The sequence below is a fragment of the Somniosus microcephalus genome, chromosome 2, assembly GCF_052327205.1.
Source record: "Somniosus microcephalus isolate GS21.2 chromosome 2, FLI_Smic_1.0, whole genome shotgun sequence".
In the NCBI taxonomy this organism is placed as follows: Eukaryota; Metazoa; Chordata; class Chondrichthyes; order Squaliformes; family Somniosidae; genus Somniosus; species Somniosus microcephalus.
Window position 1 is genome coordinate 78,140,772 of NC_140988.1, and position 24,966 is coordinate 78,165,737.

General features: G+C 42.7%; 1 protein-coding gene across 3 annotated transcripts in view; it reads left to right on the top strand.

The window, feature by feature from the left end:
* tmem144b (transmembrane protein 144b) overlaps nucleotides 1-24,966 on the top strand; it is a 175,608-nt gene that overhangs the window by 124,287 nt on the left and 26,355 nt on the right. For all 3 annotated transcript variants that reach the window (XM_086010619.1, XM_086010601.1, XM_086010610.1), the window contains exons 8-10: nucleotides 10,131-10,210; nucleotides 16,550-16,668; nucleotides 24,163-24,282. In XM_086010619.1, the coding sequence (XP_085866745.1) occupies nucleotides 10,131-10,210; nucleotides 16,550-16,668; nucleotides 24,163-24,282 (319 nt within the window). The remainder of the gene's footprint in view (nucleotides 1-10,130; nucleotides 10,211-16,549; nucleotides 16,669-24,162; nucleotides 24,283-24,966) is intronic.

Here is a 24,966-nt window from a genome sequence, read left to right on the forward strand (position 1 = left end):
GAACCAGTGGACGTAGTGTATTTAGACTTCCAAAAGGCATTTGACAAGGTGCCACACAAAAGATTATTGCTCAAGATAAAAAATCACGGGATTGGGGGTAATATTCTGGCGTGGATAGAGGATTGGCTATCTAACAGAAGGCAGAGAGTTGGGATAAATGGTTCATTCTCAGACTGGCAATCAGTAACTAGTGGTGTTCTGCAGGGGTCAGTGCTGGGTCCCCAACTCTTTACAATCTATATTAACGATTTGGAGGAGGGGACCGAGTGTAACATATCAAAGTTTGCAGATGATACTAAGATGGGAGGGAAAGTAGTGAGTGAGGAGGACATAAAAAACCTGCAAGGGGACATAGACAGGCTAAGTAAGTGGGCAGAGATTTGGCAGATGGAATACAATACTGGAAAGTGTGAGGTTATGCGCTTTGGCAGGAAAAATCGTAGAGCAAGTTATTATCTTAATGGCAAGAAACTGCAAAGTACTGAAGTACAAAGGGATCTGGGGGTCCTGGTGCACGAAACTCAAAAGGTTAGTATGCAGGTGCAGCAAGTGATTAAGAAGGCCAATGGAATGTTGGCTTTCATTGCTAGGGGGATAGAATATAAAAATAGGGAGGTATTGCTTCAGTTGTACAAGGTATTGGTGAGACCGCACCTGGAATACTGCATACAGTTTTGGTGTCCATACTTAAGAAAAGACATACTTGCTCTCGAGTCAGTACAAAGAAGGTTGACTCGGTTAATCCCGGGGATGAGGGGATGGACATATGAGGAGAGGTTGAGTAGATTGGGACTCTACTGATTGGAGTTCAGAAGAATGAGAGGCGATCTTATTGAAACATATAAGATTGTGAAGGGGTTGGATCGGGTGGATGCGGGGAGGATGTTCCCAATGATGTGTGAAACTAGAACTAGGGGGCATAGTCTTAGATTAAGCGGCTGCTCTTTCAAAACTGAGATGAGGAGGAACTACTTCACTCAGAGGGTGGTAGGTCCATGGAATATGCTGCCCCAAAAAGCTGTAGAAGCTACATCATTACATAAATTTAAAACAGAAATAGACAGTTTCCTAGAAGTAAAGGGAATTAAGGGTTACGGGGAGCGGGCAGGAATTTGGACATGAGTCTAGGTTCGGATCGGTCATGGCCCTGTGGGTAGCGGAGCGGGCCCAGGGGCCGTGTAGCCCGATCCTGCTCCTATTTCATGTGTCCAATTCTGTTAGATTCAGGAGATGGTTCTGTGATAGTAGATTGGCGGTTAGGATCAGATCAGCCATGATATTATTGAATGGCGGAGCAGGCTCGAGGGGCCGATTGGCCTACTCCTGCTCCTATTTCTTATGTTCTTATGTAAATTCTCCCATCTCTGACTGTAAAGGACCTTCACCAGTCTTTTCCTTTTCACATTCCTATCATCTTCCGATTAGGCACTTTGCAGCCTTCCGGACTCAATATCGAGTTCAATAATTTCAGATCATAACCTAGGCCTCTATTACTTTTTTCCTTTTAATTTTTTCCACCCCTTTGTTTTGGGACCTCCTTTCCCCCCCCCCCCCTCCTTTCCTTTTGTTTCGCTCTCTCACCTGGCAGCTGTCCTTATCCTGCCAGTACACTTCACACCTATATTCAGCTGCCTTTTGTCTCCACGGGCCCATTACCATCTCATCTGGCTTCTAATACCTTTTATTGTCTCCTTTTCTTCTTTTGTTCGATCGCAGCTTTGCCTTCGATCTTTTTATTTTCTTTCCAATTTTGAAGAAGGGTTTCAACCCGAAACGTCAACTCAAATTTCTCTCCACGGATGTTGCCTGACCTGCTGAGTTTTTCCAGCATTCTCTGTTGTTATTTTGAAGCTTTTACAATCCGTTTTTATATTTTTCGCTAGTTTCTGCTCATATTCCATTTTCCCTTTCTTTATCAATTTCTTGGTCCCCCTTTGCTGATTTCTAAAAAGATCTCAATCCTCAGACTGACCGCTTTTTCTGGCAACTTCATAAGCTTCCTCCTTTGACTTAATACTAGCTTTAATTTCTTTGGTTAGCCATGGTTGGATCACTTTTCCTTTTGGGTTTTTATGCCCTAGAGGAATATATGTTTGTTGCAAATTATGCATTATTTCCTTGAATGTTAGCCATTGTTTCCTTGAATGTTAGCCATTGTATGTCCACCTACATACCTTTTAGTGTAGTCTCCCAATCTACCATGGCCAACTTGTCCCTCGTACCCTTGTAGTTTCCTCTGTTTAGATTGAAGACCTTAGTTTCAGATTTGACTACATGGGCAGGATTTTCATTGGGCCGTGGAGGCGGGATTGGAGACGTATGGGGGGTTAAAATCTCGAAATCGGGGGGCACGAACCCATCCCGCCTCCATGCCAGTTTCAAAGGAGGCGGATACCCGACCTGTGCTGGGACCCGCCTCCCCGAGGCAGGAAGTAGTTAACAGGCAGTTTTTAGCCTAATCCCTATTTTTATTGCTGAAGTGTGGGATTCCCGACGACTCCAAACCATGCCAAGTTAGCAAGGTGGGCCGTCGGGCTGAAGGGCTTGGAGGGTTCGAGATGTCCGGTGTTCAGATGAGTGATGGGTGCATGAGTTCAGAGGTAAGTATGTTTATGTCCTTCCTTCAGGTCTCGGGAGTCCCTCATCTCACCGGCACAGAAAGCAGAATGGCCGTGAGCTGTCAAAAGTTGCAGCATTCAGCTTTCTGTTCTGGAGAGATCTCTAAATCAGCCTGAGAGGAAGGAATTAACTTGGAGTGCAAATTGTCAGTGTTTGACAGCTTCAAACAGTTGTCAAACGCTGATATTTCATCTGTCAAAAGCTCTTGACAGATGAAATGTCAATCTGTGATGTCACCTGTTGCCGGGTGGCCCTTAATTGGCCTGCTGAGCCCGCTGGGCGGGCTCAACAAGGTCAATCAAGTGAAAATCACGTGGGTTGGCCACAACTCGATGGAGGCCGGACTACAACCCCAAAAGTTGTAGTCCCGCCTCCTACACGCCTCCTCAATCAAAATCCAGCCCCATCACTCTCAAACTTAATGTAAAATTCAATCATATTATGGTCACTTGTCCCTAAAGGCCCCTTTACCACAAGATTATTGATTAGCCCTTTCTCATTTACTCAGTACCAGATCCAGAATAGCCTGTTCCCTGGTTGGTTCCTCCACATACTGATCCAGGAAACCATCTCACATGCATTCCAAGAATTTGTCCAGCACACTATTAGTGGTAATTTGATTTGCCCAGTCAATATGTAGATTAAAGTCCCCCATGATTACCGTATTGCCCTTGTTACATGCACTTCTAATCTCGATTGATACTGTGCCCTACTTTACCACTACTATACACAACTCCCACCAATGTTTTCCGCCCTTTGCTGTTTCTTAGCTCCACCCAAACTGATTCCAGTTCTACATCACAATCTGCCAAGCCGAGATCTTTTATCTCTACCGTACCGATCTCATCCCTTACTAACAGCGCTACGCCACCTCCTTTTCCTTTTTGTCTGTCCTTCCTAAATGTTGAGTACCCTGGAACATTCAGTTCCCAGCTTTGGTTACCCTGCAACCATGTCTCTGTAATGGCAATTACATCATACCCATTTACTTCTATTCGTGCCATTAATTCATCCACCTTTTTGCGAATGCTACGTGCATTTAGATAAAGTGCCTTCAACTTTGCCTCTTTAATATTTTTCTGCACTTTCACCCTCTTTACTGTTGGCCTTTGTTTCTGCTCCCTACTAGTTTGTATGACTACTTTTCTACCTTGCACTTCCAGCTTTGTTTCTCTCTGTTCTGGGCCCACACTTAGGTTCCCAGCCCCCTGAAAAACATGTTTAAATCCTTCCCAACAGTACCAGCAAACGCCCCTGCGAGGATATTGATCCTGGTTCTGCCTAGGTGTAACCCGTCCAGCTTGTACAGGTCCCACCGCCTCAGGAACTTAAATCCCTCCCTCCTACACCATCTCTCCAGCCACGCATTCATCTGGTCTATTCTCCTATTTCTGCTCTCACTAGCACATGGCACTGGGAGTAATCCTGATATTACTACCTTTGAGGTCCTGCTTTTTAATGTATTTCCTAGCTCCCTATATTCTGCTTACAGGATCTCGTCCCTCTTTCTACCTATGTCATTGGTACCGATATGGACCACGACCTCTGGCTGTTCACCCTCCCCCTTCAGAATGTCCTGCAGCTGCTCAGTGACATCCTTGACCCTGGCACCAGGGAGGCAACATACCATTCTGGAGTCACGTCTGCGGCCACAGAAACGTCCATCTGTTCCCCTTACGATAGAATCCCCTATCACTATTGCTCTCCCACTCTTTTTCCTCCCCTCCTGTGCAGCTGAGCCACTTGTAGTGCCACGGACTTGGCTCTTGCTGCATTCCCCTGAGAAACCATCTCCCCCAGCAGTATCCAAAATGGAAAATCTGTTGGAGAGGGAGATGGACCCAGGGGACTAGTTCTTTTACTCTGTCTGGCGGTCACCCATTCTCTGTCTGCCTGTGCACTCTTTACCTGCGGTGTGACCACCTCGTTAAATGTGCTAGCCACGAAGATCTCAGCCTTGCGGATGCTCCACAGTGACTCCAGCCGCAGCTCCAGCTCCGAAATGCGGATTTTGAGTAGCTGCAGCTGGAGACACTTCCTGCACATGTTACTTTTACTTTAATGACTGGACTGTAGAAATACTCACCAGCTCCTTCCCTGGTTGTGATGTCACTTTAGCAGTTTTGCATTTGTTGTTGTTGTTTGACTGCTCCTGCTCTCGGACTCTTTCCTGGGTGTAAATTAAGAACCAAATCCTACAGAGTGAAAAGTTAGGGAAAGCAAGGGAGTTCCTTCTTCCACTCATCGCCCACCTAACTTCCTCACTCATGCAACTCTCAGCACTCTGTGCAAACCGCACTCAGTGCAGATCGCACTGCGAAGCCTGTTTTTATAGGCCCAGTTTCCCTAATTAACTGCCTTCAGCTGCTCTGAATTATCCTCTGCCTTCTCCGGTGCTGCTGACTCCTTTCATGTCTGCTGTCCTCGGCCTCCCGCACTCTTTATCCTCTGCCTTCTCCGGGGCTGCCGACTCCTTTCAGGTCATCGATATTCCAGATCTTCGTGAATTACCTACATTCTAGAACAGTTCCCACAACTGGAAGGTAGCAATTCATTTTATTGGATTTTTATACTCTGAACACTAACTCCTCTGATTTTGTTACCACACTGTTTCTTCCAGTAGTCCCCTGTTAATGCCCTAGGGTTGCCAACTCAAGATTTGATAATGTGACATTTGTTCACGTGGCATTCAATCAGGCGACACCGCTCATGTGATGCTTAATCATATGACATTTGATCACGTGTCATTAGCCCACTGTGTACAAATGTTATTGCATTTACCTTAGTTGAGTGTCTCATTATCACCAAACCCCGAATAAAATAATTGACTTTTTGTTTTATAGCGAGATGAATAATATAATTTATAAATCAAAGAAAGAATACAAAAGAGTAGAAAGATTTAAGGATAAGTACTGCTTAAATAAAAACTACTTCTGTGATGTTTCTACAAAATCAACTGCAGTGAGAAACACCAAGCAAATACAACTAATTCAACAAAAACATCATCGATATTCCAGATCTTCGCAAATAAGAACATAAGAACATAAGAAGTAGGAGCAGGAGTAGGCCATACGACCCCTCGGGCCTGCTCCGCCATTCAATAGGATCATGGCTGATCCGAACCTAGACTCACGTCCACTTCCCTGCCCTCTCCCCGTAACCCCTAATTCCCTTATCTACTAGGAAACTGTCTATCTCCGTTAGCACTGTTGCCTCACAGCGCCAGGGACCCGGGTTCAAATCTGGCCTCGGGCGACTGTCTGTGTGGAGTTTGCACATTCTCCCTGTGTCTGCGTGGGTTTCCTCCGGGTGCTCCGGTTTCCTCCCACAGTCCAAAGATGTGCAGGTTAGGTTGATTTGGCTATGATAAATTGACCCTTAGTGTTAGGGGATTAAATACGTGGGGTTACGGGGATAGGGTGGAATATGTGTCGGTGCAGGCTTGATGGGCCGAAATGGCCTCTATCTGCACTGTAGATTCTGTGATTCTGTGAAATCTATTTAATGTTGCAGCTTCCACAGCTCTCTGGGGTAGCAAATTCCATAGATTTACTACCCTCTGAGTAAAGAAGTTTCTCCTCATCTCAGTTCTGAAAGGGCATCCCTTATTCTAAGATTATGCCCCCTAGTTCTAGTCTCACCCATCAGTGGAAACATCCTCACCGCATTCACCCGATCAATCCCCCTCACAATCTTACATGTTTTGATAAGATCGCCTCTCATTCTTCTGAACTCCAATGAGTAGAGGCCCAACCTACTCAACCTTTCCTCATACGTCAACCCCCTCATCTCCGGAATCAACCAAGTGAACCTTCTCTGAACCACCTCGAGAGCAAGTATATATTTTCTTAAATATGGAAACCAAAACTGCATGCAGTATTCCAGGTGTGGCCTCACCAATACCCTGTATAACTGCAGCAAGACTTCCCTGTTTTTATACTCCATCCCCCTTGCTATAAAAGCCACGATTCCATTGGTCTTCCTGATCACCTGCTGCACCTGCATACTAACTTTTTGTGTTTCATGCACCAGGACCCCCAGATCCCTTTGTACTGTAGCACTTTGCAGTTTCGCTCCATTTAGATAATAACTTGCTCTTTGATTTTTTCTGCCAAAGTGCATAACCTCACACTTTCCAACATTATATTGCATCTGCCAAATCTCTGCCCACTCACTTAGCCTGTCTATGTCCTTTTGCAGGTTTTTTATGTCCTCCTCACTCACTGCTTTCCCTCCCATCTTTGTATCGTCGGCAAACTTGGATATGTTGCACTCGGTCCCTTCCTCCAAATCATCATTAATATAGATTGTAAAGAGTTGGGGTCCCAGCACTGACCCCTGCGGAACACCACTAGTTACTGATTGCCAGCCCGAGAACGAACCATTTATCTCAACTCTTTGTTTTCTGTTAGATAGCCAATCTTCCACCCATGCCAGTATATTACCCCCAATCCTGTGATTTTTTTATCTTGATCAGTAAGCTTTTGTGTGGAACCTTGTCAAATGCCTTTTGGAAGTCCAAATACACTACATCCACTGGTTCCCCTTTATCCACCCTGTATGTTACGTCCTCAAAGAATTCGAGCAAATTTGTCAATCATGACTTCCCCTTCATAAAACCATGCTGACTCTGTCCTATTAAATTATGTTTATCCAAATGCTCTGTTACTGTTTCCTTAATAATGGACTCCAACATTTTACCAACCACAGATGTTCGGCTAACTGGTCTATAGTTTCCAGATACCTAGATTCCTAGATACCTAGATTCTAGAACAGTTCCCACAACTGGAAGGTAGCAAATGTAACCCCGCTATTCAAGAAAGCGGGGAGAGAGAAAACAGGGAACTATAGACCCGTTAGCCTGACATCAGAAGTAGGGAAAATGCTAGAAAACATTATTGGGGATGTAGTAACAGGGCACTTAGAAAATCATAATATGATTAGGCAGAGTCAACATGGGTTTATGAAAGGGAAGTCATGTTTGACAAATCTGTTAGTTTTTGCAGGTTGTAACTAGCAGGGTAGATAGGAGGAACCAGTGGTTGTGGTGTATTTGGATTTTCAGAAAACATTAGACAAGGTGCTACACAAAAGGTTATTACACAAAATTAGAGCTCATTGGATTGGGGGCAATATATTAGCATGGATTGAAGATTGGTTAACGGACAGAAAACAGGGAGTAGAAATAAACGGGTCATTTTCAGGTTGGCAGACTAACTCATGCGGTAGCGCAAGGATCAGTATTTGGGCCTCAGCTATTCACAATCTATATCAATGATTTGGATGAGGAGACCAAATGTAATATATCCAAGTTTGCCGACGATACAAAGCCAGGAGGGAAAGTACGTTGTGAAGAGGAGGCAAAGAGGCTGCAAAGAGATATAGACAGTTTAAGTGAGTGAGCAAGAACATTGCAGATGTGAAATTATCCACTTTGGTAGGAAAAATAGAAAAGCAGAATATTTTTTAAATGATGAGAGATTAGGAAATGTTGGTATTCAGCGGGACTTGGGTGTCCTTGTACATGAATCACTGAAAGTTAATGTGCAGGTACAGCAAGCAATTAGGAAAGCAAATGGTATGTTAGCCTTTATTATAAAAGGACTGGAGTAGAAGAGTAAAGAAGTCTTACTGCAGTTATATAGGGCCTTGGTGAGACCACACCTGGAGTACTGTGTACAGTTTTATTCTCTTTACCTAAGGAAGGATATACTTGACTTAGAGGGAGCGTAACAAAGGTTCACCAGACTAATTCCTGGAATGGGGGAATTGTCCTATGAGGAGAGATTGTGGAGACTAGACCTATATTCCCTAGAATTTAGAATAATGAGAGGTGATCTCATTGAAACATATAAAATTCTTACAGGACTTGACTGGGTAGATGGTGGGAGGATGTTTCCCCCGACTGGGGAGTCTAGAACTGTTGGACATCGTGAAAGTTAAAAGTTTAACAGTCGAACTACTTTGTATCTTAAAGCAGCAGGTTTTCCTGGTAGTGTCGTAAAAGGAATCATTGTCAGGCTTTCCAAGATATAAGCAGGATGACATTGAAGTGTCTGAGGAAAAGCCATTGCTTGTTTTCTGAAATGTAAAGTGCTTGAGTAAGGGAATAAGAGTTAGTGATGACACCACCCATGAATGGTTAATGTTTAGTTTTAGGGTAATAAACATGGAAAGTAGGTATCCATTAGATACAGATGGCAATTGGTCAAAGATGCTCGAAAATGTTAGGTCAGGAAGTCTCGTTTAAGGGGAATAGTTCTGAGGTAAACAATTGGGAACTCTTTTCAGAGGATTTGGGAAATAGATGCGTCATTTTGACATTTTCCTTTGTTCTAGTCAAAATATATATATGGTGTATAAAGGAGCATGGTTTTCAACAGTTTGTCAGAGTGTACTCGAAAGATACAGAAACTAAATATCCACTCTCTGTATACAGTTAAGACTGGTCACCTTTACTGTATAGCAATAAAGTCTGTTCCGTATACTCCACTACGAAATCGCGTGCTTACTTGAAACGTGTTATTGTGAACCAGAAGAGAAAGGAGGTTTCTTAACAGGAACTAGGGGTCACAGTCTCAAAATAAGGGGTCAGCCATTTAGACCTGAGATGAGGAGAAATGTTTTCACTCAAAGGGTTGGAATCTTTGGAAAGGGAGCAGACACAGAGCAATGTAGAGCAAATGGAAGGCAGATAGATCAGAAGTTAGATTGCGGCCCTGATTTATTGAGATTTAACTTTGGCAGATCTTTCCATTAGAAAATAGGTATCAGATGTAGATGTAGAGAATAAAGGAGTTCAGATCATTATTGATTCAAACAAATGACTAATAAATTCTGTCTGCTATAGATTAACATCTATTTTACAAGAAGTGGTTCATTCATCTCAGGAAAGTTATATTTTGAAATTATAGTTTCAGAATGTTTTAATATATTTCCAAAATTAATATCCCTCTATCAGGGAGACTGTTACTAAGTTAATAACATACACATGCATTGCTGTTAAGTGCCTGAATAGACGAATCAGGAGATCCATTGAGTGATGCAGATCCTATGTGTGTTGTATGTGCAAGAAGCAACCTTGATGGGACTAATGGCATTTTCTTGTTCCACACTTTTTTGTGTTCTTATTCTATTCTGATATGAAAATAATATTGCAAAAGCTCATTTTCTGAATTTTTAACAACTTTTTTAACTTATGGCTGTAGATTTTACTAATTTTCAGTCCTGAAAGCCCTCCGTGACCAGCTGACCTCCACATCCACATTCCCGATGTGTGCTCCATGCCTGCCAAGCTCCACGCCACAAGCTCTAATACATAATGCCTATACTATAAGATAGAAATGTTAAAGGAGCACAAGTATCTAAAAATGTTTAAGGTTTTATTTTGACTTCTGGATTTTGGAATTTTCTAAAACTGTATTTGTATTTATTCCTTTCAAGGAAGTAAGCTGTTACAACTAGAAGTTTGACATTTTTGGGAAGTCTAACAACTTTTTTTTCAAATTTAGAATATAAATACTGATGAAGAAGCTGTCTTATCAGATGAATCCTGGGTAGACAAACTTAGTCCACTAAAGAAAAGGCTTGTGTAAGTATTGTTGATGTGGGTTTTATTGAAAGTGATTTAAGGGGCTGATAATCCAATGGTGAGTGCTTGCAGCCCTTTAGACAAATCAAGCTCTGTGCTATTGGCGCTGAGATTATGCACTTGACGCTCACTGTGTAAGCCTGTGGACTGGGGAAGCACATAGAGGGAGAAATTCAGTATCGCCCCGTTTGGGGCGCTAAATTTTGAAAGCTGGAAAAATTAGCGCCAGGTATAAGTGCAGCACTGCATAATGTCCCGTGCAGCGCTGCCGGGATCCGAGGCTGGAAACTATAGACCGGTTAGCCTAACATCTGTGGTAGGTAAAATTTTGGAGTCCATTATTAAGGAGACAGTAACAGGACATTTGGATAATCATAATTTAATAGGACAAAGTCAGCATGGTTTTATGAAGGGGAAGTCATGTTTGACAAATTTGCTGGACTTCTTTGAGGAAGTAACGTATAGGGTGGATAAAGGGGAACCAGTGGACGTAGTGTATTTAGACTTCCAAAAGGCATTTGACAAGGTGCCACACAAAAGATTATTGCTTAAGATAAAAAATCACGGGATTGGGGGTAATATTCTGGCATGGATAGAGGATTGGCTATCTAACAGAAGGCAGAGAGTTGGGATAAATGGTTCATTCTCAGACTGGCAATCAGTAACTAGTGGTGTTCCGCAGGGGTCAGTGCTGGGTCCCCAACTCTTTACAATCTATATTAACGATTTGGAGGAGGGGACCGAGTGTAACATATCAAAGTTTGCAGATGATACTAAGATGGGAGGGAAAGTAGTGAGTGAGGAGGACATAAAAAACCTGCAAGGGGACATCGACAGGCTAAGTAAGTGGGCAGAGATTTGGCAGATGGAATACAATACTGGAAAGTGTGAGGTTATGCACTTTGGCAGGAAAAATCATAGAGCAAGTTATTATCTTAATGGCAAGAAACTGGAAAGTACTGAAGTACAAAGGGATCTGGGGGTCCTGGTGCACGAAACTCAAAAGGTTAGTATGCAGGTGCAGCAAGTGATTAAGAAGGCCAATGGAATGTTGGCTTTCATTGCTAGGGGGATAGAATATAAAAATAGAGAGGTATTGCTTCAGTTGTACAAGGTATTGGTGAGACCGCACCTGGAATACTGCGTACAGTTTTGGTGTCCATACTTAAGAAAGGACATACTTGCTCTCGAGTCAGTACAAAGAAGGTTCACTCGGTTAATCCCGGGGATGAGGGGATGGACATATGAGGAGAGGTTGAGTAGATTGGGACTCTACTCATTGGAGTTCAGAAGAATGAGAGGCAATCTTATTGAAACATAGAAGATTGTGAAGGGTTTGGATCAGGTGGATGCGGGGAAGATGTTCCTGATGATGGGTGAAACTAGAACTAGGGGGCATAGTCTTAGAATAAGGGGCTGCTCTTTCAAAACTGAGATGAGGAGGAACTACTTCACTCAGAGGGTGGTAGGTCCATGGAATATGCTGCCCCAAAAAGCTGTAGAAGCTACATCATTACATAAATTTAAAACAGAAATAGACAGTTTCCTAGAAGTAAAGGGAATTAAGGGTTACGGGGAGCGGGCAGGAATTTGGACATGAGTCTAGGCTCGGATCGGTCATGGCCCTGTGGGTAGCGGAGCGGGCCCAGGGGCCGTGTAGCCTGATCCTGCTCCTATTTCGTGTGTCTAATTCTGTTAGATTCAGGAGATGGTTCTGTGATAGTGGATTGGCGGTTAGGATCAGATCAGCCATGATCTTATTGAATGGCGGAGCAGGCTCGAGGGGCCGATTGGCCTACTCCTGCTCCTATTTCTTATGTTCTTATGCTCCTTCCCTCCCTTAAAGGGAAGGGCCATTGCTGCAGGCTCTGCATTTCAACGACGTCCCTCGTCGCCGATGGCAGCCGAGATCCGCGACAATCAGCCCCAAGCACTCTAACAGAGCACAGGGCTGATCAATTGTGGCAGTTAAACATTTTCAAACGGCAACCTAAGGGATAGAAATAAATCTTTTCTGCAGACCAGCGACCTTACCTTTAATTACAGCTCCCGAAGCACCCAGCCTCCCGAACAACGCCTCCTGCAGCTGTTGGTGTTATCGCCCAGCGATGCTGCAGGGGGCGGAAACGAATTTCGAGTCCAGGGTGCTGCGCAGCCGGATGACGTCACAATCTCTCGGCGCAGGAGATCGTGGCACTTGTGGTTACCGTCACCGCAAAGCCGCCAGGCGAATTTCACGAACGGCGATAAGTCGTTAGCCCCGTTATCGCACCCCGGAGGCGCTAAGGTACCGAATTTCTCCCCGATAGTGCATTGAGAACTTGCGCAAACTGCACAGGTCTCATTGTGGCACCAATTTTTATTCAGATCAGAGGCCTCCCCATAACACAGCTGGAGCACCTAAGCACCACTCCAGACGTACACTGCTTGTTTCAAATGGGCATTCCAAGGGAAGGCCTGCCAAAAAATATTTGTATTTACTTCTGGATGGCATTCTTTTCAAAATACTGTTGTTCCATCCTTCCTTGAAGCATTTCACTTCATTTGGCCTCCGAATGGCCAAGCCCTCAAACCAGACCTTGTGACCACAAGGTTTTTTTTAAAGAGTGATTATCTCCTGGTGTGCAGCTTTCCATCCCTGATCATTGTGGAGCACCCAACACACAATGAGCAACACACTGGAGAGGCACTAAAATATTGAAATGCACTGACCTTGCAAGGTTATGTGAAATCAGGTAATTTGGAGGCAAATTAAAGAAGGTTCAAAACCACATTATTGGTCTTTAAATGTACTATCATTAATGTCTATTGATTCAAACAAAATCCAGAATGATGTAGGGAATAACAAGAGAGTTTAGTTGTTCATTGATTTCTCTCTTAATCAGACCACTTTCAACTTTTCTTCCCGCAGTCTACTGGGAGGTTTGCAAGTGCTCAAATGTTGCTTTTGTGTGTACGTGTTACAAATTTTGATTTGCTATAGATTCCTTTTCAAGTTCAGTGGCATCAGTTGAACAGTCTGAATGCCTTACCTTTACGGGAGTTGACACCCATTGCCCTGTATCTACTGGTGTGACCGTGTAACCCAGGGATGTAACAATAGCGCCCCCTCGTGATCTGGATTGGATATTTGTGTTTCTTTGCATGTGTGCTTCAGTCTTTCCAAAGGCAGACCAAGGGAACACTTGCTGAAGTAAGACCAGATATAAATTGTTAAGTTGCTCTATTTCACAGTAAGGTGAACTTGCAAAGCAACTGTTATGATTGAATTCACTTAATTCAATCTTTATTACAATTTATATTTGAGTAATAATGCAAAATAAAGAACATGCCCTGTTACCCCATATCAATGGGTCAACTTACTTGACTTAAATAAGATGGCTTCGAACAACCTTCTGGCATTCTAATATTTTTCCCTTAACAAAAATAGTCACAGCTTTCTCTTTACCCACCTTCTTGCTTTAGAAAACTTCCCTCCCTGTGTCTGTCTTGGTATCTTATCGCTTGTTCACAGCTAGTAAGGGAAGGCTTGCCAGACCTCAGGCTGACCACCTGTGGCCAGTGACTCTCCAATACAATGGGTGTGAGTCATTTACTGAGACTGTCATTATGCATAGTCCATGGGGAAATAACCTCAAAGGTAGCTCTTTAGCATCTTAACTACTTATTAATGGCCCAGAAATTCGGGCCAGAGACTTCCGACCTGCACTTACCTAGCGCGCCAGCCGTTGAGCTGTGGGCCTGCGTGGTATTCCGATCCTGGGCCTCCTCCAACTGGCGGCGCACAGTGCTTGCGTATCCCAGGGGTGCAGTTAGTTCGATGCATCCCCTGGGATCACATGGGCCATGGAGAGCCAATGGTAGCAGAGAATGCTTCATTCATAAGTTTGACAGGAAGAGCTGTCAAACCTATAAATACTATAAGCCCCAAAACATCACTAAAACTTCAAATACATTTTTTTTTTAAATCACATTTTTAAAATATCTATAAATTACATGAAAGAACTATTTTAAACAATAATTTAAATTTTTGAAAAAATTAATTACATTTTCTAACGGGGCTAAAAATAAACTTACCTTTCTTTAAAGTATTTAAAAATAATAAACCTGTGGAAAAAATTTAATAATTTTAATTAATTCACCACTTACCTTGTTAAAAGCAAGCCTTGCGCCTGCTTTTCAAAAGTGTAACTGCTGGAGACTTACCCTCCCGGAGAAACCTGCAAAAAAAACATAAGTTCGATGCGCACGCTCTGCCTCTCCGGTGCACACGTTCGACCACTGAACCCCTTCTTTCAGGGGAACGGAAGTGCCGGTTTCCCGCACATGCGCAGTGCATGCACGAAACCGGCACTTTCGTTGGGCCTATGCGGGAGTACCCCGTGCATACTCACGCATTGGGACCCGAATTTCTGGGCCATTGTCTCAGACCCCTTTTTAATTTGCTTTGAAACACAACATTTAAAGTAACTTTTTTCTGTGACCATGTGTTTTAAGAGCAGCTTCAATTTTTTAATACAAAAACAGAAAATGCTGGAAACACTCAGCAGATCAGGTCAGCAACTGTGGAGAGAACAGATGTAAACCCTTTGTCAGCACACTGCTTTACATTTTTTTTAACAGATAGTAAGTAATATCTTGCAAAATAACCAATCCAGCATAATGGAATATGAAGTTTGAATTCAGGAATCTGAATGTGGATTTATTTGTCCCTGCTTTCTCAATGATCTTGTACTTCCACTCTAAATCTACTGCTGGTAATTGTGCGCATGTTACAAACACTGATGAGCCCTACTTTCAGAGGTTGTGTTTGTACTTTTATTATGATTCCCGATTTTCAAAACTAGAGCTGGAAACCTATTGCCAACTGGAATAAAGTGGTCTCACTAGTATTCAGATATTAAGTGGAAAAAATGGAATGGCAGCAGTAGAGATAATAAGAAAAATTTGCAAATACTGAAAAGCTGAAATAAAAATTGAAGATGCTGAAAATACACAACAACAACAACTTATATTTATCTAGCGCCTTTAATGTATTAAAACGTCCCAAGGCACTACGCAGGAGTATTTTAAGACGCAAAATTTGACACCGATCCACATAAGGCTAAGTTAGGGCAGGTGATCAAAAGCTTGGTCAAAGAGGTAGGTTTTAAGGAGCATCTTAAAGGAGGAAAGAGAGGTAGAGAGGCAGAGAGGTTTAGGCAGGGAATTCCAGAGCTTAGGGCCTAGGCAACAGAAGGCACGGCCACCAGTGGCTGAGTGATTATAATCAGGGATGCTCATGAGGGCAGAATTAGAGGAGCGCAAATATCTCGGGTAGGGGGTGTGGTTGTGGGGCTGAAGGAGATTACAGAGATAGGGAGGGGCGAGGCCATGATTTGAAAATAAGGATGAGAATTTTGAAAACTAAGCGCTGCTTAACCGGGACCCAATGTAGGTCAGCGAGCACAGGGGTGATGGGTGAACGGGACTTGGTGCAAGTTAGGACATGGGCAGCCGAGTTTTGGATCACCTCAAGTTTAGGTAGGGTGGAATGTGGGAGGCCAGCCAGGAGTGCATTGGAATAGTCAAGTCTAGAGGCAACAAAGGCATGGATGAGGGTTTCAGCAGCGGATGAGGTGAGGCAAGGGCAGAGACTGGCGATGTTACGGAGATGGAAGTAGGCGGACTTTGTTATGCTGCGGATATATGGTCGGAAGCTCATTTCAGGGTCAAATATGGTACCAAGGTTGCGAACAGTGTGGTTCGGCCTCAGACAGATGTTCGGGAGAGAGGGAGTCAGTGGCTAGGGAACAGAGTTTGTGGCGGGGACCGAAAAAATGGCTTCGGTCTTCCCAATATTTAATTGGAGAACATTTTTGCTCATCCAGAACTATATGTCGGACAGGCAGTCTGACAATTTAGACATCTGTGAGCACAAAAGAGAGGACTGGTTTAGCATCTTGGACAGGGACCCTGGGGAATAGTTTTACGAGTCTATGTTCCCAGTGGAGAGCATTGATCACCAGGAAAGAATTTTGCAAATTTGGGTGTGCGCTACCCATGCATTTCTGACCATTAAAATGCATGCATTTCTGACCATTAAAATGCATGTATTTCTGACCAATAAAATGCACGCATTTCTGATCATTAAAATGCATGCCCAAATTTCCAATATGCGCTCCAGGTGGATGAGGCTACTTGCCAGAAATTTCAGCTCAAAATGACCTCCTCCATCAGAACTTAGTTCTGATAAAGGAACTCTACTCAAAATGTTAGAAAAGATTGGAGAAAATATAGACCATGTAATATGCTGTATTTTTATAATACTGATTCTTATTTTCTTCCCCGTTTCTTTAGAGGATCATGCCTTGCAGTGATTGCAGGGTTATTGTATGGTTCTAGCTTTGTGCCAGTGATTTATATCAAGAATCATGCCCTGAAGAATGAAACCAAATATAAAAATGCAAGCCAATTTGGTAAGAATGCTGTTGGATGCTTTTTAGTTGCTTTGTAGTACCAAATATCATTATTTTCAAAGTGTACATAATAGTGATATTAAAAGTATTAGAAATAATTAAGCTTATAGGCCCTAAATTTCCATAGGGGTTGTCCTGATCTCTCTCTTACTGTAACTTTGACACTCCCTCAGAGAAACAGCATAAAGGCTGGAAACAGCAGTTTCTTTAATGGTTCTGCTGATTTTCTGCTGAAGTTATGGCAGGAGATCAGGACAATCTCTGCAGAAATTCAGGGCCATAGAGCACTTTCAGTTTTCAAAAGGGTAAATACCATATGCAGCATATGTTTAGAAAAAAGCAGATGAGAGTTATGTTAAGGTTTGGTCTTAAAGGAAATTGAGTCATCGTTATTAGCAGCAATCTTGATTTGTATCAAGATTGACCTCCTTTGCTTGGCTGAAATTACTGAAGATACTGCACCTGAATTTCCAAATGCCATTCCACATTGTTGCCTAGAAGGAGTTTGCTTCTGCTCCATTGTATTTCTGGTACCCAAAGAACCCGTACCTTTCACCCAAATATAACCTTCCTTAAAGATTTGGTGAGTTTTGTGCTCAACAGAGTGATTGAAGTTCATCCTGGGGCATCCTCCTCCACTTTAAGCATCCAGTGATAGCACCTGTCATTCCATGCCAGGAATAGCCTGAGTAAAGCACCTTCTACCCTACTACAACTCATTTGAGTGCTGTCTGCTGCATCAGTGCCAATGTTTATCATTTTATATATTTACCATCCTTGTGACCTCCCTAAAAGTGAGATTGCCAATTTAGTGCTGAATTGTAGATGGATTTGTCTTGCATTGTGGACTCATGCCCATTGGAAAATGGGCTCAGACTTCCCAACCTCATTTCACGTGTTACTGATACAGTTAGCAGAGAGTGAAAAGGCATTTATTTTATCGCTTTAGAGTAGATTGGCACTCTGGTCCCAAGAATGAAAGCATATTGGGCTAACCTGTTGTAATAGCTAGTTCCCACTTTTGTCCATTTAATTTTTTCATGTCAATATTTATTTTAGAAGAAAAAAATGATATGCCCTATATACAAATGTGTCTGCTGGGTCACTGTTGTTTACCTTTGTTATACTACTTGCTTTTACATTTACACAGATGCTAAGCTGCATACTGCAGCAACAGATACTGCCCATCAAATAAGAGTAGCATTAACTATATCGAAAATAGGATCAGGCCAAACATATTCAGAAATAAAACATAGTCAACATTGCACTTCTGCAGATTGCTTTATGGCTTATTTTCATAATGGTTGGGGACATGCAGGATCCATTCAATCACTTCCCAAAGGACAATTGTTTTCAAAACCGTGATAGAACTGTTCGTTCCTGGGTAAAACTTCGATTCAGTCAGCTCTGAGTGGCATTGCAGAATAGCAGATTCAGCCACTTAATGAAGATTTCAGCCAGGCGCAAGAGATAAATCTTGATGTGAATCAAGCCTGCTGCTTTAACAATGACAAATGTTTAAATTACAAGCAGAAATAGAAGATAACATTGAATAATGCAATTAAAAATATTGAACAATGCTTACATTAGTCACTTGGCATTGGAAGATTGTGTGCAGCTAGAAAGGTGCACTGCTAATGAAGTGGTTTATTTAGTGGGCCTTTGTGGAAATGTCTCAACTAAAGATGAAAATGAAGAACTTACAAACCAGTTCTCATAGAGTCAAAGAGTCATACGGCACAGAAGGAGGCTATTCGGCCCATCAAGTCCATGCCGGATATTTGCAATTTGCAATTGGCCACTGGAAAAAAAAATCCATAAGCTCCCACTTCACCAGCTTTCATTCTCAATGGGTAACAGTGAAACATAAGAACATAAGAAATAGGAGCAGGAGTAGGCCAATCGGCCCCTCGAGCCTGCTCCACCATTCAATAAGATCATGGCTGATCTGATCCCAACCTCAAATCTCCTATCACTCTCCATCCCACCCGAACCCATGTGATCTCCCGGGAGAGGCGAAAAACCAGATAAAAAACCCAATGGCCAATTTGGGAGAAAAAATCTGGGAAATTCCTCTCCGACCCATCTAGGCGACCGAAACTCGTCCAGGAGATCACTCTGTCCCTATATTTTCTACAGTACTTACCTTCTGTAAAGGCGATCTCCACCCCAGCCAGGAACAGGAATAAAACCATCTCCTGAAATCTAACACAGAATTAGAACACGAGAAGTAGGAGCAGAACCAGGCTACACGGCCCCTGGGCCCGCTCCACTACCCACAGGGCCATGACCATTCCGAACCTAGACTCATGTCCAATTTCCTGCCTGCTCCCCGTAACCCTTAATTCCCTTTACTTCTAGGAAACTCGCTATTTCTGTTTTAAATTTATTTAATGATGTAGCTTCAACAGCTTTCTGGGGCAGCAAATTCCACAAACCTACCACCCTCTGAGTGAAGAAGTTTCTCCTCATCTCAGTTTTGAAAGAGCAGCCCCTTATTCTAAGATTATGCCCCCTAGTTCTAGTTTCACCCACCATTGGGAACATCCTCACTGCATCCACCCGATCAAGCCCCTTCACAATCTTATATGTTTCAGTAAGATCGCCTCTCATTCTTCTGAACTCCAATGAGTAGAATCCCAATCTACTCAACCTCTCCTCATATGACCACCCCCTCATCCCTGGGATTAACCTAGTGAACCTTCTTTGTACTGACTCGAGACCAAGTATGTCTTTTCTTAAGTATGGACACCAAAACTGTATGCAGTATTCCAGGTGCGGTCTCACCAATACCTTATATAACTGCAGCAATACCTCCCTGTTTTTATATTCTATCCCCCTAGCAATGAAAGCCAACATTCCATTGGCCTTCTTAATCATTTGCTGCACCTGCATACTAACCTTTTGAGTTTCGTGCACCAGGACCCCCAGATCCCTTTGTCTACAGTACTTTCCAGTTTCTTGCCATTAAGATAATAACTTGCTCTATGATTTTTCCTGCCAAAGTGCATAACCTCACACTTTCCAGTATTGTATTCCATCTGCCAAATCTCTGCCCACTTACTTAGCCTGTCTATGTCACTTTGCAGGTTTTTTATGTCCTCCTCACTCACTACTTTCCCTCCCATCTTTGTATCATCTGCAAACTTTGATATGTTACACTCGGTCCCCTCCTCCAGATCGTTAATATAGATTATAAAGAGTTGGGGACCCAGCACTGACCCCTGCGGAACACCACTAGTTACTGATTGCCAGTCTGAGAATGAACCATTTATCCCAACTCTCTGCTTTCTGTTAGAGAGCCAATCCTCCACCCACGCCAGAATATTGCCCCCAATCCCGTGATTTTTTATCTTGAGCAATAATCTTTTGTGTGGCACCTTGTCAAATGCCTTTTGGAAGTCTAAATACACTACGTCCACTGGTTCTCCTTTATCCACCCTGTATGTTACTTCCTCAAAGAACTCAAGCAAATTTGTCAAACATGACTTCCCCTTCCTGAAACCATGCTGAGTTTGTCCTATTAAATTATGTTTACGCAAATGTCCCGTTACTGTCTCCTTAATAATGGACTCTAACGTTTTACCAACCACAGATGTTAGGCTAACAGGTCTATAGTTTCCAGCCTTCTGCCTACTACCCTTTTTAAATAAGGGTGTTACATTAGCAGTTTTCCAATCTGCCGGGACCTTTGCTGAGTCCAGGGAGTTTTGGAAAATTATTACCAATGCATCCACAATCCCTACCGCCACTTCCCTCAAGACCCTAGGATGTAAGCCATCAGGTCCAGGGGATTTATCCGGCTTGAGTCCCATTATTTTACCAAGTACCACTTCCTTAGTGATTTTAATCGTATTTAGCTCCTCTCCCCCTAGAGCCCCCTGTTTGTCCAGTGTTGGGATATTCTTAGTGTCCTCTACCGTAAAGAGTGATACAAAATATTTGTTCAGCGTTTTTGCCATCTCCATGTTTCCCACCATTAATTTCCCGGTCTCATCCTCTAAGGGACCAACATTTACTTTAGCCACCCTTTTTCTTTTTATATAACTATAGAAACTTTTGCTATCTGTTTTTATATTTTTTGCTAATTTACTTTCATAATCTATCTTCCCTTTCTTAATCAATCTTTTAGTTATTTTTTGCTGTCTTTTAAAGACTTCCCAATCTTCTATCCTCCCACTAGATTTGGCTACCTTATATGCCCTTGTTTTTAGTCGGATACTATCCTTAATTACTTTACTTAGCCACGGATGGCTATCTTTTCTTTTACACCCTTTTTTCCTCAGTGGAATATATATTTTTTGGAAGTTGTAAAATAACTCCTTAAATGTACACCACTGATCATGTACCGTCTTACCCTTTAATCTATTTTCCCAGTCCACTCTAATCAATTCCGCTCTCATACCTTCATAGTCTCCTTTATTCAAGCTCAGCACGCTTGTTTGAGATCCAACCTTCTCACCCTCTAATTGAATATGGAATTCAACCATGTTATGGTCACTCATTCCAAGGGGATCCTTTACTAGGACATTTTTAATTAATCCTGTCTCATTACACAGGACCAAATCTAAGGTTGCTTGCCCCCTGGTCGGTTCAGTTACATACTGCTCAGGAAACCCATCCCTAATACACTCAATGAACTCATCCTCAAGGCTGCTCTGCCCAATTTGATTTGTCCAGTTAATATGATTGTTAAAATCCCCCATAATTATAGCTGTTCCTTTATTACAAACCTCAACTATTTCCTGATTAATACTCCGTCCAACAGAGTTGCAACTGTTCGGAGGCCTATAGACTACGCCCACTCGTGTTTTTTTCCCCTTGTTATTCCTTATCTCCACCCAAACTGTTTCACTATCCTGCTCCTTTGACCCAATATCATTTCTCTGTATTATAGTGATTCCTTCCTTTATGAACATAGCCACCCCACCTCCCCTCCCTTTCTGCCTGTCCTTCCTGATTGTTAAATAACCTGGTATGTTTAATTCCCAGTCATGGTCACCCTGCAGCCATGTTTCTGTAATGGCCACAAGATCATACCCATATGTAGTTATTTGTGCCGTTAACTCATTCATTTTGTTACGAATGCTACGTGCATTCAGATAAAGAACTTTCAAATATGTTTTGTGACACTTAGTTCCTGTTTTTTCCCCTTTTACTACTTTACCTTTTACTCCATACCTTCTGTCCCTTCCTGACACGTTCTGTTTTTTAATTTCCCCACTGCTACCTAAGTCTATGACCTTCTCCGTTGTCATTTCTGTTATTTGCTCTCTAGAAACCTCCCCCCCACTAATTAGTTTAAAGCCCTCTCTGCAGCCCTAGTTATATGATTCGCCAGGACTCTAGTCCCAGCACTGGCCAAGTGGAGTCCGTCCCAACGGAACAGCTCCCTCATGTCCCAGTACTGGTGCCAGTGTCCCAAGAAGCAAAACCCATTTCTCCCACACCAGTCTTTGAGCCACGCATTTAACTCTTTAATTTTATTTATCCTAGCCAAATTCGCTCGTGGCTCAGGTAATAATCCAGAGATTATTACCCTTGAGGTTCTGTTTTTTAATTTGACCCCTAGCTGCTCATACTCCTTTAACAGAACCTTCTTCCTTGTCCTATCTACGTCGTTTGTACCAACATGGACCACGACAACTGGATCCTCCCCCTCCCACTCCAAGTTTCTTTCCAGCCCAGAAGAGATGTCCTTAACCCTGGCACCGGGCAGGCAACACAGCCTTCGGGACTCCCGCTCTTGACTGCAGAGAACCCTATCTATCCCCCTAATGATACTATCCCCTACCACTACAACATTTCTTTTTACTCCCTCCACTTGAATGGCCCCCTGTACCACGGTGCTGTGGCCAGGTTGCTCATCCTCCCTGCAGTCCCCGCTCCCGCCCTCACAGGGAGTAAGAACCTCGATCCTGCTTGACAAGAGCAAGGGCTGCGGCTCCTTCAACACTACATCCTGGATCCCTGTACCTTCCTCACTCGTAGTCGCACCGTCCTGTCCCTGACCACGGACTACATCTGCAGTAATTAATTTCATAGGTGTGACCACCTCCTGAAACATAGAGTCCAGGAACTTCTCCCCCTCCCTGATGTGTCGCAGTGTCTGAAGCTCGGTCTCAAGCTCTTTAACCTGGAGCTTGAGTTCTTCTAGCAGCAAACACTTATCGCAAATGTAATCACCTTGAGCCTCAATGGGGTCCACCAGCTCCCACATTTTGCAACAGTGACACATCACCTGTTCACCCATATCTGTGTAATTAATTAAATTTCTCATTATTAGTTATGAAGACCCTCTGCCCCGATATAGATGATAATATTACACCACTATTTAATAGGACTTACCAACTTAAAGGTATAGAAGAGAAGGAAGAGGACCTACCAACCAGCTGATCACCAACCTCCCTCGTGAATGCTGTCTGGGGGACCTGTCCAGTTGAATTGTCTCGCTGCTCCGCATCCGCAGTGTTGGATTAGCCTGAGAGTGGGAAGCAAAACAGAGCAAAAAGCACCCCCTCACCTCCCACTTGCCCGAACTCTGCCACTTACCAAACTCTACTTACACTCAATGCGACCGCACTCAGCGCTACTGCACTAAGCCCGCCCCTTTTTATACCCGGATTCTACTTCCAGTTTAAACTCCCCAACAGCTTAATTTACTCTAAAAAATTTAACTTACTTCAAATAATTCACTTTTTTACTCACTAAAATTCAGTAAATGCACTTAAAATACTTTTTCTGCCACTTACCAAAGTCTGCTTAAACTCAATGCTGAGTATCAGCTAGGCTCAGTTGGTAGCACTTTTGTCTGAAATGCCTTCGCCTTTGGAGGTGGGGGTTCTCCAGGCCTCCAACTCCAGCAATCCTCCTGTTGTTCCCTTGGGACCAATTCGATAGGGGTTAAAAAATATGTTTTTTGAATTCTTAGGGGTCCAGGCCACTAGAGAGGCTAGTAAATCTCACTTCACTGGGCATACTGGCCACCACTGCAACACTGGGTCTCCTTCCAAGCTCAAGCAGGACCCCCTGCTATAGGGAGTCCCTGCCCCTCGTCTCACCCCTCCAGTCCCTCATTTGCCTTGCAAAGGGTGAATAGACATTCTACTATTTACAAGGCACTAAGGAAACTCCCGGGAATTGAAGGGACTGGGTCTCTACTGTTTCCTTCGGGGTTCCACTGGTCTGCCATCGGAGTTACGGCAGGACACTGGCAGAGACCCCAAGGAATTTCAGGCCCTATATAAAAAGCACTCTTTCTTTTGATTAAAATGCCTTTTTCAATTCAAATTCTAGAGGGCAGTGAATGAGTCAAACTTAATTTCATTAAATGGTCACTTGCTTTTCACTCTGAAGGCCAGTATTAATTTTAATGCATTTTAAATCAATACACTGTTACAATAGACAACCAAGAATGTCCAATATTGTGATTTAACTGAATCGTCTTAACAACTTAATAATAAGGATAAATGTAAAAATATTCTTTTCCTTCAGATCTGGACTATGTATTTGCACATTTTAGTGGCATATTTCTCACAAGCACTATTTACTTTGTGATATATTGTGCAATAATGAAGAACAAACCAAAAGTTTACCCAAAAGCAATACTGCCAGGTAAGATGCAAGATGTCATACAAATCATTTTTTTAATTGATGTTTTAAAATTTAAAATGCCTTGTTTGCTAATGCTTTAATGAAATCTGTAACTCAACTTTTTGTCCTTGGTACAAGTTATTTAGCTGTGTGATATATAATGTACGCTGAGATTTTGTCTTCACCCCCTGGTAACAAAGACACTCATCTACTCCTACAACTTTGTGTAGAATTTTGCATCTGATTCCTGATTTATTATAACACCATAATACTTATTGGAAACCAGGAAAAAGGTTCCTTGCAGTTGTACTGTTTACAAACTGATTACGTTGATGGTGCTAAAACATGCCAGCATTGCAAGAGAACCCCACTTAGCAGACATCGCCCATATGTCCACTCTGCTAAAATGAAGGAACCTCACCAATGGAAACACTTATGTATCAGTACTTTAAAAAAAATCTTATTTTGATGTGGGTGACGACAGTATATAGTTCCCATCCCTAGTTGTCCTAAGAAGGTGGTTTTGATAATTATTCTTACCCTGATACTAATACCCTCCTTTATCTAAATCAAACTCACCAAAATATTAAAGACAAAAAAAACCTTAAGATGAACTTCATTTCTTCCACTGTGCTAATAAGGCATGAGCCTGAATGATTCCTTGAAATACAATATATTGATCACACATTAAACAAAACTATGGGG